The following is a 20,312-nucleotide window of genomic DNA, read 5'->3' as shown; positions in this document are numbered from 1 at the left end:
GCTGGGCAGATACAGAGGAAAGGAGCCCTGGTGGCGCAGTGGTTAAATGCCTGTACTGCAGCCATTCACTTGAAACCACAAGGTTGCGAGTTCAAGACCAGCAAAAGGGCCCAAGCTCGACTCAGGCTTGCATCCTTCCGAGGTCGCTAAAATGAGTACCCAGACTGTTGGGGGCAAATTACCTTACTTGCTAATTAGCTTACTTGCTGTTCACCGCTATGATCTTTGAAATAGCGGGATATAAATAAAACAAATTATTAATTATTATTAAGATTAATTTGTCCCACATGTTTCAATGTATCTACTCCAATTTTGACCCAAGCATCAGTAATACATTTTATATAATGGAGTGTGCTAATGTGTGAATGGTACCCACACATGTTAGAGCAGGTTTTCTTAATCTTCAGCCCTCTGAAAATTACCCCCAAAACGCAATGTTTAAGCAACTGTAGCTTCCCATAATATTGTGAAAAATGGTGTTCTGTATTTTAAAAAAATCATAAAAACTTAAAGTTTTCAAACTAGCCAATAGATTTCCCTGTTATGAAATATGGATCCAAAAAATGTCTTCTACAAGGAAGTACCAGTGCTGTTTTTGAAGCTTAAAGAGAAACATTTTCAATTACAAAAGCCTATCCAAACCTAAAGTGTGTTCAAAGTCTTTTCAAATTGAAAATATATCCCTAAAATGGTCACCAGGAGGCTTGCACAAACCATCTTGGAGTTGGTACTCCTAAAAGAAGAGTTCCCGCAGCTGTCTTTGAAGCTTTGCAAGCTTAGTTTCACATTTCAAAGTCTTTTTGAACACTGCCTATGTTAAGACAGGCTTTTGTATTTGAAAGTCAAGGTTTTAAAAAGCTTCAAACAGTGCTGCAGGTGCCTAACGGAAGAAACATATCCAAAATGGTAGGCACAGGCACTTTTAGAGTAGATTGTATGTCTCCCATGAGCATATTTTACTAGTAATAACCAAAGAAAGTAAATTTAACCAAGATATATAGGCACATGAAGAACAATTTCTACAAATGTTTTATTAAGCTTCTGAGAAGATATTTTAAACAATTCCACTGATTTTATTAAGATGCTAAATTGAAAATTCTAAAGATTTTCAAGGCAGTCTTATAAAACACTTGTACTTGGCAATCTTTTGCCATTACTGATCAAGATATATTCTTTCTATACACAATAATGAGTTGTATGCAACAATGTCCATCCATCAGCAGGAGGGCTGGGGATCCCTACGGCAATTTTTTTTGAATGGTGCTGGGCAGATACAGAGGAAAGGAAAAGAATAAGTGTAATTCCACATGTGTGAATTTGTATTTTTTAAAATACATATTTCATTACTAATAATATTCGATATATGATGGTCTAAAAGTGCAATAAAAAGAATGCTACATTTTTGAGAACAGTGCTGTCTCAGGTCCCGGATACAGATGTGAGAACTAGAGAGTGAAGAAATTGGATAAGAAGAAAATTAACTCCTTTGAGATGTGGTGCGAGGGAAGAGTGCTAAGGATACTGTGGACAGCCAAAAAGACAAACAAATGGTCATAGAACAGATCAGGCCTGATTTACTCCTAGAAGACAAGATGATCATTTTGGCCACATCATGAGAACACATGATTCATTGGAAAAGACAATAATGGTAGGAAAAGTAAAAGGCAGCTGAAAAAGAGGAAGACCGCATGCCAGATGGATAGACTTGATCAGGGAGGTCATGTGACTGAATTTACAGGACCTGAGCAAAGCAGTGGAGGATAGGAGGGCTCGGAGGTATATCATCCACAGTCGCCATGAATGGGGTTGACTCAAGGGCAGTTAACAACAAACAACAAAAGAGATTATCTAGATCCCTTTCAAACTAGCTTTAGGGTGTCTTATGAGGCAGAGACTACATTATTGTCCATGGTGGATCATCTACACCAAGAACTGTACAGAAAGGTATGCCCCACTGTTGGTTCTGCAGCACCTCTTGGTCACTTTCAGTACCATCTAGAATGGTATCCATCTGAGTCATCTTTTAAGTTGGGAATTTTAAGGCATTGTTTGAATGGACACAGTGGCTCAGGGGTTAAGACGCTGACTCTGACAATGCAGGATCAGCAGGTTGGCAGTTGGAGACCTAAGTGCTGGATAACAGTGTGAGCTTCCATCACTAATCCCAGCTTCTGCCAACATAGTAATTCGAAAACATGTAAAAGTGCAAGTAGATAAATAGGTACCACTTTGGTGGGAAGGTAACAGCATTCTGAGCAGTCATGCTGGCCATGACAATACTGGCTCTTCAGCTTAGTAACGGAGATGAGCACTGCCCTCTACAGTTGGACACAACTTGACAACCTTGTCAAAGGGGAAACCTTTACCTTTTACTTTTTGACAATGGCCCCAGCCATTGATATGTGGTGCGAATGAAAGGGTGCTCCTGAACGGCTTCTATTCAGAGTCAATGACATCTCCCAGAATCCCAATAATGTATACAGTATTATTTAAGGAAGAAGTCATTTGGAATTTGGAGGTTGAATTACTCCAATAACCTGATAGTATCTGATTATAAATTCTTCCTTTCCATCAAAATCCAAGGAAACGTTTCAGAACCAGTGCCTACTGTCAGTAAAGCACTAGATGAAAGGAAATGAATTGAAATTTAAGACAGAGGTGCTCCTGGTCATTTTAAAGGCTGATCTGTGAATGAGTATTCAACATGGTTTGGTTGGGATGCATTCCCGATGAAGTCAGGTTCACAGTTTGGACAATCACCTAAATAACCATATTTTAGCAGTCTCCAGGGATGTGTTTGCGTAGTTAAGTCTAGTGCACTGACTGTACCTACTCCCTGGGATTCCTACCTTACTTAAATTCCACTTGGACTACTGTATCATGCTCTATATGGATTTGCCTTTAAAATTATTTTTTGTAAAATTCAGCCTATCCAGAGTGATGTAAACAGTCTGATGACCACTGTTGGTTATAGAAAGCATGTTACAGTACTTCCTTTTGTAATAGCTTCATTGGCTACTAGTCTTGTTTCTGGGCACAATTTCAAGTGCAGTTCATGTCTTTGAAGTCCTATACAAAATGGGCCCATGTTATTCCCCATACAACCCTGTCCCTTGTTAAGATCTTCAAGGGAGTGCCACCGTCACTGGAGGTATATTTGATTGGGAAGCAAGAGAGGATTATTTTGGTGGCCACTTTCAAGCTCTTGAACTCTCTGACAAGGGAAGCTAAACTGGCTCCCTCCTCATTCCAATGAACATTTTTTATTTATTTAGACAGTCCTTTGGCATTTAAACTGGGCTAAGGCTGAATGATTACAGTGCTCATTTACAGTGAATGTTTATTTCTATTTTTTGTTCTTGCTGATGTACTTTTTAATTTCCTGTAAATACTCATGTATAAGTCTAGAAATTTTAGTCTAAAAACTGAGCTCAAAAAACAGAGTCGATTTATCCACAGGTCAATATAAGTGCTGTACTTTAACTCTTATTTTAATAAAGAAACTATCTCCTGGTGGAAGGTAAGAGTGTAATCTGCCCTGGTCTCTCATCCATCCAGCCTTGAACACAAACAACTGTGCCTGCTGGAATTTTCTAAGCTCTTTGGTACCATTTTCCTTTACTTTCTCCTTTAGATCCTTTGTTACATGCCCGTGAGTTTTACCCTTGACTTATCCATTGGTCATATCAAAATCCATAATTTTTGGCCCCAAAACCTGCCACGACTTATACATGAGGTTGACTTATAGTCAAGTATATTTGGTATGCCTTATATTTGGTATACCTTAATGCTGATTTTTCTGGCTGGCCCAGTCTGCAGTGTCTCTCATGTTCCTTGATTCTTGTTTGCACACTGTGTTTGGCAGTACCTATGTAGACGTGTCCGCAGCTGCATGGTATGCGGTAAACTCCTGCGGCTGTGAGAGGGTCTCTCTGGTCCTTGGCTGAGTGAAGCATTGCTGGATTTTCTTCATCGGTTTGTGAACCATTTGAAGGTTGTGCTTCCTCCTCACCACTTTGCCTGTTCTGTCTGTGACTCCTTTGATGTATGGTAAAAATACCTTCCCTTTTGGTGGCTGCTTGTCTTCACTTCTCTGGGTTTTCCTGCGCCTGGCAGCCCTTCTGACGTCTGAGCTGGAATAACCATTAGCCTGTAGAGCCCGGTCCAGGTGCTTCAGTTCATCGTCCAAGAAGTGGGGTTCGCATGCAGCTGCAGACAAATCTACATAAGGACCACCAAACACAGTGTGCACACAAGAATCAAGGAACACAAGAGACACTGCAGATTGGGCCAGCCAGAAAAATCAGAAGTATCAGAACATGCCACAAACCATCCTGAGCATAAAAATACTGTTTGAAAACACTTAAATTCTGGACCATGCCAACTACTACCATGTCAGGATGCACAGGGAAGCCATTGAAATCCACAAACATCTGGATAATTTCAACCGGAAAGAAGAAACCCTTAAAGTGAACAAAATTTGGCTACCAGTCCTGAAGAATAGCAAAATGAGGACTCGGCAAATGCAAATGGGAAACCACTCAGTGTTAGGGGCTCTCCCAGCAGATAATGATCACCAATTAGCAGACACTAATCCTCTTTTGTATTAGCCTCCCAGCCTGAGTCCTGCCATCAGCAACAGAACAATACATATGCAAATCACTCCTACATTCCCAGGCTCACACAGTGTATACGTATATGTATATGTGTGTATGTATGTATACACAAACACACACGCACGCACGCACACAACATTTTCCAGGCAAGCATTCTCTGAAGATGCCAGCCACAGATGCTGGTGAAATGTCAGGAAGAAATTCTTCTAGAACATGGCCACATAGCCTGAAAACCCACAAAAACTATTGTATATCCCATTAAATACTTAGATGTAAAGGGATATGTGTTTTTTTAAAAATATGTTTTTCTTTTCCTTTAGCATGGAACAGTGTCTTAAAGAGCTGCAACTGGAAATAAGTGAAACTTGTTCAGATGAGTTGCTACAAGACACATCTGACTGCTTTCAGTGGTTAAATAATTCCAGACCGGGTTATTTTGTAATGTGAATGACCACTAAGTGACAGGAACCTTCTCTTTCCAATGAATAACCAGCAAAAGAAACTGTTCTGTAAACATATTCTCTGCCAACTGTATCGAACTATCCAAACAGGATAATATTCTCCCTGAAATCCACTAAAGATATGTCCCTTTCTAGTGACTAATCTCTTTGCCAATAAGCTTTTTGTTGGTTTCAAAAACAGTAAATCATTCTGCACTTTAAAGTTCAAACACTGTATTTTGAACATGTTCTCTCTGCTTCTTTCTAGGCAATATTTATCTACTTTTCCATTGTATATTTTTACAGTCCTGTGGTGAACAATTTGTCCTCAAAGATAATCTTATAAAAGATCCCAGTATTTCTTGTATCTGTACTATCTTTATTTTGTTTGAATTTCAAGAAAGGGTTGACAAGCCAGTCTGCCATAGCAAAACTAGAGTCTTCTGATACCTTAAAAATGAAAAAAAGTTTTGTTTGGCTTTCATGGATTATACAACTGATGAAGTAGGCGGGAGTCCATAAAACTTTTTATAAATTAAAACAGAATATTTATATCTTTTCTTATATTATATAATCTCATAAATAATAAACATACAATAACATGAATTTAAATAATACAAAACACTAAAAAATAAACAGACTAAAAACATGTAAAACAATTAAAAACTATAACACATGCAGATTTGGATAAAACCAATTAGGTCCAAAGATATGTTTTTATTCAGTGTCAATCAGGTCTCTAAGAGAAAGGCATTCCATAGTTGGGTTGCCAAATCATCTTCAAGAGTAGCCCAGGTACAATGCATTACAATACTCTAAACTGGAAGTTGCTAGTGCATTAACTAATGTATCTAAATTATGCCAAATTTTTAAAACTTTAAGCCTACCACAACACTCCTTGTTGACCTGTCTGAGGCCAATCAGTGAGCTTCACAATCAGTTTTCACAGTCCATCATTCTGTCACACATATTATACTATCAGTAATAACAATAACCATACATAATTGCCCAACATTCTCTTAGCAAATATCAAACACAAAAATATTGTATTTACATTTATATTCAATTACAAGCAACACTCAACTATGTCATAAAATAAAGATTGCTCGCTCACCATTGTTTGGAGAAATCTGATCAATTCTCCATGAGGTGTTGACAAAGGCTTTATTGAGCTGAAACTGCAATTATTTAACCACTGAAGGCAGTCAGATGTGTCTTGTAGCAACTCATCAGAACAAGTTTCATTTATTTCCAGTTGCAGCTCTTTAAGACACTGTTCCATGCTAAATGAAAAGCAAAAACATATTTTCATTTTTTAAAAAAAATAAACACATATCCCTTTACATCTAGGTATTCAATGGGATATACAATATTTTGCAATTGTTTAATTTATCATATCAGCAACACTAATATTCCCCTGATGCTACAAATACATAAGACTACAGGTGTGTCCTAACACAATGGGGCTTAATCATCATGTTATATTTTTCAAAACAATTGGACATGCCTGATATTTCTTTGTTTCCAAGGGATTCTCTATGGATGTGTTCACAGGCACAAGTAGTGTGTCTCAATGGGTCTTACATACTTTTCCCATTTTGGTTTCATGTGGTAGTTTTAGAAAATGCAGCATAAAATGAGGTTCCAACTATTGTTTTTGCAATAAACTACTGTATATGCAACCATACTTTGAGATTTAAACTATTCTGTTAGTTGGGCTAACAGGGATGAGCAGGCAAACTGACAGCATCCTCCCATAGTTTTCCAGTATCAGGAATATGGCAAAGAAATACATATGACACTGAAATATCTTCTCTGCAGGGACACTACAACTATAAACCCCATCTCCTTTGGCTGGTAGTACATTATATAAAAACCAACCTTACTATTTGCCTTGTTTCTATCTCTCCTTCAGTTCACTCTGTTGTCCAAAATAGTTTGGAGAGTGTATCAACCATACCATGGAACCTTTCCTTGCTCCTCTGCAATGCCAGATCGATCAGAAATAAAACTCATATTATTTACGACCTACATATAGATGAGAAAGCCAATCAGGCTTGCTTTACAGAAACCTAGCTGGAGAATGATAGTGCCTTTACTTGGGTGCAGGCTCTCTTAGCCAGGTATGCTGTATGGGAGCAAGTAAGGGGAAGTGGGCGGGGTGGCCTTGGTCTACAGAACCAATCTTACCTTGACCAGGATATCTATCTGGAAAACAGACCACTTCGAGTGTATGTACCTAGGCCTAAGGACTAGATATAGATTAGGGATTTTGTTAGTACCGTGCACTTGCATCATACGCGGGTGTGCCTGACATGGCTTCCAGCATACGCTAGGAACCGCGCCGGAAGGAGCAGTGTCACATGCCGGAAAAGGCAATGGTGCACGTGCCTGTGGCACACACCGCGTACTACCGCAGGCACAAGCCCCATTCACTTGAATGGGGCTTGAACAAATGCATTTTTTCCCTTACGCGGGGGGTCTGGAACGTCTACCCAGTTGTCTAACAGATTCCTTAACCGAGCTGACACAGTTGGTTTCAGAGTTGCTGTTGGAGTCTCCCAGACTTTTAGTCTTGAGTGATTTCAACATTCCACTGAAGACCAACTTGACAAATCTAACTGGTGCGGCTTGAGAGCTCATGGAATCCATGCGCCTATCTCAACCGGTCGTTGGGCCTACGCATTGTGCAGGTCATACACTTGATGCAGTCTTTAGTATGGAACAGGAATATCCGTAGGAGAAGGTAATTAATACCTTTGTATTGTCATGGTCCAGTTTATTCATGACAATGAAATACAGGTTATAGACATCAATTTACAAAAATAATTAAAACCATTTAAAATTTCCACAATTAGCTCTATAACATATAGAGCAACATGTTTACACGAAAATTACCAAAATATTTCATACAAAAATATATCATAATTTTGCACTGTCATGGACTGAAGACCACTGTTCGCTCCCTTGGGGGTGGAGGACCCATTAGAATGGTCCACCCTCAAAGGCTAATGGAACCAGTAGAATTCCAGAAAGCCTTAAAGGTTTTAAGAGTTACTAATGCTGGTGATTCCGTCGAAACCTTGGTTAATACTTGGAATAACGATCTTATCAAGGCTATCGACAGAATCACTCCCAAGCGTCCTTTCCAACCCACTTTGAGATGTCAGATCTGGTTACAGTGACACATACTTTGGTTACATCCCGTTTGGACTACTGTAACGCACTCTATGTGGGGCTGCCTTTGGAAACTGTTCAGAAACTTCAGTGAGTCCAAAATGCTGCGGCCAGAATGCTGACCGGAGCCAGTTACAGGGAGCATATAACTCCTGTATTGAAACAGCTTCACTGGCTACTGGTTCGTTTCCGAGCACAATTCAAAGTGCTGGTTATGACCTATAAAGCCCTACACGGCTTAGGTCCAGACTATTTGAAAGACCGTATCTCCCCATATGAACCACCTAGAGCACTAAGACCTTCAGGAGAAGGCTTTCTCTCAGTCCCACCACCATCCCAGGCTTGCCTGGTGAGGACCCGAGAGAGAGCCTTCTCAGTGGCTACTCCTTCCCTGTGGAACCCTCTTCCATGGGAGACTAGGCTGGCCCCCTCACTGCTGGCCTTTCGTAGGCAGGCAAAGACATTTTTATTTAAACAGGTCTTTTGAGATCTGACAGGTTTGGTTTAATGGGAAATGAGAGGGTTGGACTTGGACTTTTTAATTTTAACTCTGTATGTTTTAAAATTTTTATATTTGTAATTTTTATATTTTTATTATTTTAATTGTACAATTTTAACTTATGTTTATATATGTTCGCTGCCTTGGGTCCCATTTTGGGAGAAAGGCGGGACAAAAATAAATAAATAAATAAATAAATAAATAAATAAATAATTTCTAAGCGTCAATCTCGGTACACTACTGAGCTTAGAGAAATGAAGCAGGCTGGACAATGACTAGAGCATGACTGGCAGAAAACTCAACTCTTATCTGACAAGACTCACCATGGGAAATTTCTTCGTTCCTAGGGAGAGGCAATACGTGCAGCAAAGAATTCCTTCTCCTCTGCACATATTGCATCTTCAAATTCCCGTTCAGCGGAATTGTTTAGGGTGGAAATGGAACTGACCCAAGTACCACCTTGTCAGAATCCTTTGCTTAACCCAACAACAGCTTGCTGTGACACGTTTAATAACCATTTTGCATATAAAATCTCCCATATAAGAGCTGACTTGGATGCCAGTATTACAGCAGAACCAACTGATGAGGTGTCCAGAAACTCCGCAAATGAGATTTTAGTGGATTGGTTTGGGTCTGTGAGTACTGATGACATGGACAAGCTTCTTGGTAGTGTGAAGAAGACGACGTGCCCCTTTGATTATTGCCCATCTTGGCTGGCCGTCCAGGGGGAAGATGCCTAGATGATGTTTTTGAGAGACATCATCAACACATCCCTTAGGGAAGGTCATATGCTATCTTGTCTGAAGGAAGCAGTCATTAGACCTCTCCTGAAAAAACCTTCCCTTGACCCCTTAGATAGAAACAACTATACAACTGTATCTCATTTGATATTTCTGAGCAAAGTGATCCAGAAGGCCATCGCCCTTCAGCTCCAGGTTGTCTTGGATAAAACTGATTATTTAGATCCCTTTCAAACTGGCTTCAGGACAGGATATGGAGTTGAGACCGCCATAGTTACCTTGGCTGATGACCTCCATTTAGGCATCGACAGGGGTAGTGTAACCCTGTTGGTGCTATTAGACCTCTCAGTGGCTTTTGATACAATAGATCATGACATCCTCTTGGACTGCCTGAGAGGGTTAGGAATTGGAGGCACTGCATTGCAGCCGTTCCTTCCTCTCGGGAAGATTCCAGAGAGTAATGCTCGGGGACAGTTGCTCCTCAAAAAAAGAGCTTAACTGTGGTGTCCCTCAAGGCACCACCCTGTCCCGGATGCTATTTAATATATATATGAAGCTGCTGGGAAAGATCATTCAGAGACATGGGGCGGGGTGTTATCAGTATGCTGATGACACCCAGATATATTTCTCCATGTCTCGGCCTTCAGCTTCGACTCCAGATGGCGTTTCTCCTCTCAATGAATGTCCTGAAGCGGTTATGGACTGGAAGAGGAAAAAGAGACTAAAACTGAATCCAGACAAAATGGAGGTACTCACAATAGGATCCCCTAATCCAAGTATTGTGGTACAACCTCCAGTCCTAGATGGGGTCACACTCTCCTCTAAGGACTGTGTTTGCAGTCTGGGGGTGCTCCTTGACTCGTCACTCCAGATGACAAATCAGGTAAATGTGACAGTCAGAAGCGCTTGTTATCAGCTTCAGCTGATACGCCAGCTGTGTCCTTTCCTGGATCCGGGGGACCTGGTAACTGTGGTACATGCTCTGGTAACCTCACAACTCAACTTCTGCAATACACTCTACATGCGGCTACCCTTGTGCCTTCTCCAGAAACTTCAGCTAGTACAGAATATGGCAGCCAGGTTGGTCACGGGAAAATCTAGACATGACCACATTACACCGGTTTTAAAATCACTCCACTGGCTGCCTTTTGGTTTCCGGGTGCAGCACAAGGTGTTGGTTATGACCTTTAAAGGTTTGAAAGCAAAAAAGTCTATGGGGAAAAAACCTTTAAAAACACAATAGTTTTATTAAAACAAAATGAAGCGGTGGAATGCAAGAAGAGTTTAAAAAGATAAAATGTATACAATCCTGCAGGAACTCTCAATCAAAGCATCCCGACAGATGCCCATCCAGCCTCTGTTTAAAGACCTCCAAAGAAGATTCCACGACAGATGGCCATCCAGCCTCTATTTAAAGACCTCCAAGGAAGGAGACTCCACCACACTCCAAGGGAGTGTGTTCCAGTCGAACAGCCCTTACTGTCAGGAAGTTCCTCTTAATGTTGAGGCGGAATCTCTTTTCCTTTAGCTTGCATCCATTGCTCCAGGTCCTAGTTTCTGGAGTAGCAGAAAACAAGCTAGCTCCCTCCTTCTTATGATGTAACCAAAGTATGATAACCTCAGTTCAGTCATCCTGGCTTCCAGGAATAGTTCAGGCTTGATCCATTCTACAAACCATTTGTTTGTCTTCCTTTCCATCCATGGAACTCTCCATCACTCTTCTCCACACATCTCAAATGAGTTAATTTGCTTTCTATCAGCTTTCTTCACTGTTCAGGTCTCACATCCATACATGGTGATGAGGAATACAATGGCTTCAACAATCTTCACTTTGGTGTTCAGACCTATATTTTTACACATTAGGATCCTACCTAGTTACTTCATAGCTGCCTTTGCCATTCCTATTCGTCTTCTAATTTCTTGATTGCAGTCCCCGTTTTGATCAATATTTGATCCAAGATATGAGAATTCCTTGACACTATTTCAATTTCCTCATTATCTAGGATGAATTCTTTTAGTCTTTCTATGGTCATTGTTTTTGTTTTCTATTTGTTTTCTTTTGTTTTATTCAGCATTAATTCTACCTTGGCATTTTCCTCCTTGACCTTCTTCAGTAATTGTTCCAGGTTCCTTGTTTGGTTTCTGCTAGTAGTATTGTATCCTCTGCATATCTTAGGTTGCTAATATTCCTTCCTCCGATCTTCACTCTTCCTGCCCAAGTCTAAGCCTGTTCTATGTACGATATTTTCCGCATACAGGTTAATTAGATAAGGTGATAGTATGCAGTCTTGCTTGACTCCTTTGCCGACTGGAAGCTATTCTATTTAGTTCTGATGGCAGCCTTTTGTCATGAATACAGGTAAGGCCAAAGATCAATTGCTTTATCTTTAATTAAAAGATACTTTAATTTATTGGCATTTTATTTGCTGGAGGCATATTAAGCCTATTTTTCTTTTTCTTTTTCTACATTAGGGAAATTTAGTAGTAGAAGTTGCTGCCTTCCATGTAATACCACCTCAGTTGTAGAACTCCCTTTCAAGAAATGCTAGGCAGGACCATCCTTTTGAATTTCTGGATGGCACCCAATCCTGCACTGTCTTTAAGGATCAAAGACTACAAAATTTTCAGTCCTTAAAATAAGGGTTGGGTTTTGGTACTGTGTGGAATTTAAAAAAAAAAAAAGATGAGTTATAATGTTTGTTTGTTTGTTTTTTGCTTGTTATCTGCTGCACACCATCTCAGGGGCCCTAGCAGGCTGAGGAGATAAATCAGTATTTCAATAAATGATAATAATAAGAATATTATTGTAATTGGCTTCTCCTCAACAACTAGATTCAATAATATTTTATTTATTTGTAATTCATAAATTATTCATGTACTAGAAGTCATGCATTTATACCTTTTATATTTGTTCAGCTGGAAAATGATTTCTTTTTATCTCAACTGGTGTGTTTTCAGAATTTTATAGTATTGCATTATAATGTGATTTCTTACTCGTATTGTTTTAGTCTATAAAATGCTCCAAACACTTTCTGTTGTAGGGTGACCTAAAAATAGCATAAATAAATAAAAGTCTTTGATACATGTATTTTAAAAATATGGCTGATCACATACAAAACATTATGATGTGGCCTGTAACATGTGTGCTTTTAATCAAATGCTGAAGAACTGCTGCAGTCAGAATCTCTTAGTTTACTGTGATGAGGCATAGTCATTTTTAATACAGCTAAATCGTTTGAAATTAATCTGCCTAATCTTCCTATCAATACGGGAGCAAATTATTGAACTATAGTGTCCCGTATAGGATTGAATTGTAGTCATTGGCGATCATTCACATTAGTTTGTAAACATATTCATAATAGCAGCAGATTTAGATGAACAAACAACTGTTGAGCTATTCTGATTCACAAAGCTGTGACATTACATTTAAGAGAGATGCAATAGATAATCCAATAGAAGATTTAGACAAAATGTGTTGGAACCCAAAGTCTATGGCTTCTGTATCATGTTTCAGAGTCTTAAGAGAAGGTTGTACAATTACGAAGATACACCCCCATCTTTGATCATTTTTATATTTAGCATTCAATGAATATACTATTTCATCAGAAAGTTGTATGTGGAGCACATGTTATTGTTTTCCTTTTAAGTCCTTGCATTCATGAAAAAGCTCTCTGAGAGGAACATCATGTGGCGAATGAAAACAAAACTGAGATAAATGGGTGGGAACAGTGGGGATAGAGCTGAGGGTGGGCAGAACTACTGCCAAAAATCTGCCTGGAAGGTTGCGAATGTGCTCTGCACAGGTTTAGGAATACCCCCAGCTGCATGAGTCACAGGGCCCACAAAGAAGAATGTTCAAATACAAATTGAGTCGGACTTATCTGGAATTCTGAAATCTGAAATATTCAAAAAAAGCAAAATGTTTTTCATGGATGGTTGAAACAGTAACACCTTTGGTTTCTGATGGTTTAACTGACACAAACTTTGGGGCTCGACAGATTGGCCCCTTTTTGCACCGAATGGAGACTGCGGGAACTAAACACCACGGCCTCCGGGAGGCCTAAAAAGAACCCGCTCTCTGACGGGTCCTTTTTAGGCTGTGCATGGGGGCACCACTGGTGGGCTTGTGCGTCATGATGACATCCGCATGGTATTGTTTGGGCACTGGGCCGCGTAGATGTCATCATGGCGTGCCCAGTATGAATGCTCAGCCCCCGCGCAACCCTAGTTCGGGCCCAGGTTGGTGCAAAGCGCCCGTCTGTACAGGCCCTTTGTTATCAGCTTCGGCTGATAACGCCAGCTACAACCCTTCCTGGAGCTGGGGTTCCTAGAAACAGTGGTACACACGCTGGTAACTTCACGCTTGACTTCTGTAATGTGTTCTACTTGGGGCTATCCTTGTGCCTAGTTCGGAAACTTCAATTAGTTCAAAATATGGCAGCCAGGTTGGTTGCAGGAAAATCTAGAGGTGACCACATAATACCGGTCTTAAAATATCTGCACTGGCTGCTTATTAGTTTCCGGACACAGTACAAGGTGTTGGTAATAACCTTTAAAGCGCTTCATGGCTTGGGTCCAGCTTACTTGCAGGAACGCCTCCTTCCATACAATCCATCTCGCACACTCAGGTCCTCTGGGAAGAATTTACTGCAGCCAATGAAGACCAGTTTGGCTGCAGTTACCCAGAGGACCTTCTCATCTGCCTCTCCAATATTATGGAATGACTTGCCGGAAGAGATCCGACATATCACCAACCTTGACAGCTTCGAAAAAGCCGTCAAGACGGATCTCTTCCAGCAGGCCTTCCCTGATTGATTGACCCAACTCCACGGATATGGATTGCCTAATGTCTGCCCCAAGATGTCTTGCCCCACTTGTGACTATTTTAATCTGATTTAAACTCTTTATAATGTTGTTTTTTCTTTTTGTATTTATGTGGATTAGTTTAAGGATGAGGGATAAGGGGATTTATTTATTTTATTTATGTATTTCATTTATGCATCTTATGTTGTAATCTGTCTTGATCCTTTCGGAGAGGCGGGATATAAATTAAAATTATTATTATTATTATTATTATTATTTGTGTAATGCACAAAATTATTTAAAATAGTGTATAAAATTACCTTTAGGCTATGTGTATAAGGTGTATATGGAACTTAAATTAATTTTGCCTTTAGACTTAGGTCCCACCTCTAAGATATTTTACTGGGCCTATACAGATGGGCAATATAAAGTTCCAACCTAGTCCTGTCCACAGGTTGGTGTGGCAACGGGCAGGTGGTGAGATGCCCACCCGCTGCCGCACTGTGGAGCCACCACCATGTCTGCTCTAAAGGTCCGTACCATGACCCATACGGGCAGAAATGAGGCACCTGACTACACTCATATGGACAGGAGCCCCCTTCCAACATCACAGATCACAGTGGGGACCTTCAGAGTGGATGTCACAGCAGCAGCTGATAAGGGACGCACAAGGCTGTGTGATCTGCCAAGTATTGCAGCTGGGTTTCCAGGAAACTCAGCCGTAGAGGGCTGTTTGGGCCAGGATTGGTCCAGAATTACTGTATCGGTGTCTGGACTGGCCAATCCCAGCCCAGGGCTATTGGCCTGCATCATTTGTATAGGATGTTGCCAGGACAGGGAGAACATGGGCCTTTTGGCTGTACATTCAGCCCCATTGTGTGTGTGTATGTAATACAGGTATTTTAAAAAAAAATCTGAAATCCAAAACACCTCTAGTCCCAAGCATTTCGAATAAAGGAGACTCAACCATGGATTACAAAATGACTTGTTCACATTAGTATGGTTATGGACGATTGATGTACTTATAAAATTTAGCATTATCAAAGTAGGTAGTGTCTGTACTACTATAATGTTCACTCAGACCATTTAAATAAATAATTATTCTTACATTGCTGATAGCAAAATGCAAGCTGATACAGGCTACTAACATATATGCTCATTTGTTAGTGGAAGGTACCTGCATATAGAGAGGAGACACAAATATGTTCAAGGTAGTTTTTATCTTGGATGTTGCAGCCTCCTCATTTTCCTTTGCTATATATGTGAATGCTGCATTTTTTTTTCTGGCCCAACATTAATCTTATTTCATTTACTTATACTGAATCTCATCTCCCTGTTTCTTTCTCATATTTCTAAGTTTGGTGAAACTGACTGTCTTTACACAGAAGATGGATTGTTTTTCTGCATCTCCACCTAGGAACTTCTCCAATGAGGACAAGTTCAAGCTTCCATGAAAATGTAAGGAGGCATCTGCCCATACAGATTAAGAAACTATGTAGATATAGGAGTTTTCCCTTTTAAATTGAGGCACCATAATCCTAGTAAGAAGAGGAAGCTGTGGCCCCTTTCAGTTTGTGAGAACAGTACGAAATTAATATGCAGGCTCACCTAAAGGCTTCAAGAGAATTATTTGCGTACAAGAAATGATTCCTCACAGTCAAAGGCCCTCTCAAACATGGGGGCTTCTGGGCAAAGGGAAACCCGCTGTTGTCAAAACCTAAATGCTAGGTGGGGCCCAAACAGCTTGGCACTATACACCTTATCCTGAGGACAGCAGCTAATCCTGAGTTCTGTTTCTGCCTGATATGAGTTCTTGTTATGATTATCTATCAATGCCTGACCTTGGATCATGTTTAACCTGACCCTCCTTGAGTAGTTGAGGCTTCACCTTGATTGGTTTGGCTCTGCTCATGGCTCTAGCTCAGTTAAATCTCTTTGTTACCTTATTAACTTAATTTGTAATTAAAATCCTGCCCTATATACAGTCAGCCCCCCCCCCCAACTGTAGGCTTGCCATCTGTGGACTACAGCATCCACGGATAGCCCATCCATTCTTCCCAATGGCTGCATGGGCAGGTAGGCATGCCAGTGCAGTTGCATGTGCATCACACTGTCCTTGAGGAGAATGGGACTTGAGTTCCTGCTTTATTTGCTATCCACAGAGGGTCTGAAACAGAACCCCTATGGATATGAAGAGAGAGAACTGTACAGTTGGAACACTGTATCCGTGAGGGATCCGTTCTTGACCCCCGTCCCCCGTGGATACAAAAAAAGCGGGACCTCAAATGCCATTCTCCCTAATGGTGGTGCAATGTGCGTACACCCACCAGCACAGCCTTGTGCATTCACAGCCATTGGGGACAAGAGGTTTTCCCATCTGCAGATGCCCAGTTCCGTGAATGGCAAACTTGCAGATATGGATGTCTGACTATATAAACAATCTTAGGGCTGCATTCAACATACAATCAAATAAATTTAACAAATTCAAAATAACTAAAAACATATTAAACAAGTTGGCAAACTAAAACAAGACAGTTTAAAGCCAGTTTAAAAAAATAAGACAAGTTATGCATATGTACAGATGTGACTGTAATAAATCCAAAGGTTTTAATAAAGAACCATGTTCTTCTTGGTGCCGGAATGACATTATTGTGTTGGTGTGAATTGGGAATGATGTTTTGCAACTGCTATAGCAGAGGATATTCTCCTACACACCCTCCCACAATGTATTGACCCCACTGATGGGACACAATATATAGACCTCAATATATATGCATATATAGGAAGAGGTGGTCCCTCACGTATAGGGGTCAAAGCCAAAAAAGAGCTACATTTTAATTAGTAGTGCCACCAGATCTATTATATACATGATATACACATGCATTATATACAATACACAAGTTATAAACATATATTTTATTCGCAAACCACCAAGATAACCTTTTTAATTAGATGAAATATAAACTTTCAAAAAATATAAGAAATGGTAAAAGCTTACCTAGAGGTATTTTTCTTGATTTTCTCATCAATATCACCAAGTATCTGTTGAAATTCCAGTTCTCCAGGAAGTATGTTTAATAAACAATCCAAATTAGAAGCATCAAGAGAATATTCACCTCCCCACTCCATTTCCATGTGCTAAATTAGACAATAAAAACAGAACATTTGTAAATTTCAACTTTGTATGGATTGATCCTATATTTGAAAATTTGAGTGTTAAACTGCTAAAGACTTTAAAAGAGGAAATAACAGTTTAAGACCAGCTTCATTGAGCTCCCCCCCCCCCCCTTCAACTATCTCCTGGCAGCACCTTTTCCATCAGGCTGCAGCGGAAGGAGAGATGGGGGGGGAGTCCATTTAGCTCTTCTTCCTAAGATCTGAATACATCACTGATCTCATAGATTAGGGTTACCATATGTCCCGAAAAAGCAGGACAGTTCCAGTTTTGGAGGTTGTATATGTCCCGGCCGGTTCCAGCACAAGTCCATGGATTGAAAATATTAAAATATGTATATAAATTCCATAAAGCAAACCTTGATTTGGCACTTTAGGATTATCATTTTACTATCCACTACATGTAATGGGTCTTGAGCATCCACAGATTTTGGTATCCACAGCAGGTCCTAGAACTAAACCCCAGGGGATAACAAGGGCCCACTTCATAACATATAATATTTATAATGTTATTTATAATAATATTTAGAAGATAACATTAATATAATATTGTCAACATTTTTATTTATATTAGATATACATTTGCATAATAAATAACTTATTGAAAAGATAGCAGCCCAGTACAGACTGGCACAAAGTGCTGGCCTGTGAACGGAGTCACAGTGGAGCATCAACATGATACTGCACGCCGCACGCTGTGACTCTGTCCCCCTCATGCCATGATGCCGCGCACCATTCTAGATGGCGTGCGGCATCATGGCACAACCCTGGTGCTGCATTTAGATGATGCAGCGCCAAAAGGGTGTGACAAAGGTGCGCCGCCACGGCTGTGATGCCCTGTAGAGGGCGCAAAAAGAAGCTGCATTTTGCAGCTCCTTTTTCCACCCTCCGGAGGTCGGATAAGGCCCGCGGTGTGCAGTGGCTGCGGCCCCGATCTGGCCAGTAAAGGGGCGGCTACATGCCGCTCCTTAGGGGCTGTTTGTACAGCTCCAGTGACACCTTTCTGAAAGCAAGATCTTATCGAAGTTTATGTAAAGCTTAACAAGCATATAATAAAGCATTTATACATCTGAAACATCTAATAACATATGTATTACTTTTAACTGTTTTTCCTAGAATGTATGCCACTGGCAGGCTTATTTTACTTTTTATCAGTTTTTAATTGATTGTATGTACAAAGCTGTGTAAATTTACAGAGCTTTATAAATAAAGCTTAATAATAATAATGTAATCTGTATTCTAATCATTGTTTTATTGCTGTATTTTATATTTTTAATATACTGTATCTGAGCAGACAAATCATCTTGGACTGTGGTTTAAAGATGCAACAAATAAATAGATATTGCTACTAAGTACATTGTAGCACCAGATCTAACGTGGTGTGATGGTTTGAATGCTGGGCTATGACTCTGGAGACCAGGTTTGATTCCCGCTCGGCCATAGAAATCCATGGGTAATCTTGTGTGAGTCACACACTCCCAGCTCCCCAAAACCCCATGACAGAGTCACCTTAGGATCACCAAATGTTGGAAACAACTTGAAGCTAAACAGCAAATATAAAATGCTTCATAAGCAGTACTTTTTTTGCTCCAATTAATTACATAATTAGAAAACACACAGAATCTAGAAACACCATTGCAGCCTGCACTTCTTAAATTCCCATTTCTCATGTGAAAAAGTCATTTTTGTAAATAAACTTTAGTTTTTATGCATGCAATTCCTGTAAGATTTCTGTGTCATACTTGATCAGATTACTTGTCAAAACAATCTATCTGTTCTTCTTAGGCGCATATGATCTTCTTGGCTTATGGGAATAAAACAGCATTTCTCAGAATGCCATTTGAAAATGCCTTAATTTAAAGTAATCAATAAATATTATCCAATGTATTCTTCCAGAAACTGCATAAATACATGTAAATGATTTCTGCAAGCAAGATACCTAACTTTATCTAAAGCTTATATAAAGTTTGTATCTAATTTTTTTTAAAAGCATGTAACAGTAATGTATCAGAAGCATCTAACTACTTAAATGTTAAGTATTAATTTCAATATTTTTTTTTTATTTTAAAGACAGTGACCCCTGTATTATCATTTATATTTTTTTCTCTAGATGTGCTTCTATTTCTTCTTAAAGTTGGGACCATTTACCATATATACTTGACTATAAGTCGATCTCATGGATAAGTTGAGGGAAGGTTTTGGGGTCAAAATTATGGATTTTGCCATGACCCGTGGATAAGTTGAGGATAAAACTTGGAGGTGCCTTCTGTGTGTGTGTATGTGTGTACTCAGTAAGAGGGACTCTAATTGAGGGTTTTTGCTTCTGCGTTTCAACTTTGGTTTCACCCTTGACTCTCCAGACAGCAGCAGCCAACATGAGTGAGAGAGGGACTCTGTTTGTTTAAAAGCAATCAATCACCCAGGACTCTTTCTACTTAGCCCAAGAGAAAAAGAAACTCTCTCCCTACTGCATGGGGAAATCTGAAAGAGATCCTATCACATTACCGTACTGATTCATAAATAAGTTGACCTGGGATTTTGAAGTCAATTTTGGGACATATATTTTTAGAATTATAGACAAGTATATACAGTACCCCCTCAAATTCTCAAGTGCGCGCATCTGAGTTTAGTGGAGGAGCAGATTTGCTAGATAATTTAGCAGTAATCTGAGAATTTACATACAGAACTGGTTGCAAAATTGTGTAATTTGAACAGAGGAGAGTTACAGGGAATCCTGGCTAGGAAGATTCTGGAACAAAGTTTACTGAAAAAATTCTAGAAACTTGTTTATTTCATCCATAAAACAAATAAGCACTTTATATTTGTATTCCATTAAATGCAACTGATACAATATTTATGCGCA

General features: G+C 39.7%; 1 protein-coding gene across 13 annotated transcripts in view; it reads right to left on the bottom strand.

The window, feature by feature from the left end:
* KIAA0825 (KIAA0825 ortholog) overlaps positions 1–20,312 on the bottom strand; it is a 258,455-nt gene that overhangs the window by 222,897 nt on the left and 15,246 nt on the right. For all 13 annotated transcript variants that reach the window (XR_016277504.1, XM_089493054.1, XM_089493079.1 and 10 more), the window contains exons 2-3: positions 17,274–17,413; positions 6,171–6,339 (exon numbers count right to left, since the gene is read on the bottom strand). Coding sequence is in view for 12 of the 13 variants with exons in the window: in XM_089493054.1 (XP_089349180.1) it covers positions 6,171–6,339; positions 17,274–17,410 (306 nt within the window). In the remaining variant the exon portion in view is untranslated. The remainder of the gene's footprint in view (positions 1–6,170; positions 6,340–17,273; positions 17,414–20,312) is intronic.

This window comes from Sceloporus occidentalis, unplaced genomic scaffold, assembly GCF_023333645.1.
Source record: "Sceloporus occidentalis isolate IW3139 unplaced genomic scaffold, rSceOcc1.0.p SCAF_1, whole genome shotgun sequence".
Classification (NCBI taxonomy): domain Eukaryota; kingdom Metazoa; phylum Chordata; class Lepidosauria; order Squamata; family Phrynosomatidae; genus Sceloporus; species Sceloporus occidentalis.
The sequence above is the reverse complement of the archived record's forward strand: the minus strand, read 5'-3'. Positions and strand labels throughout refer to the sequence as shown.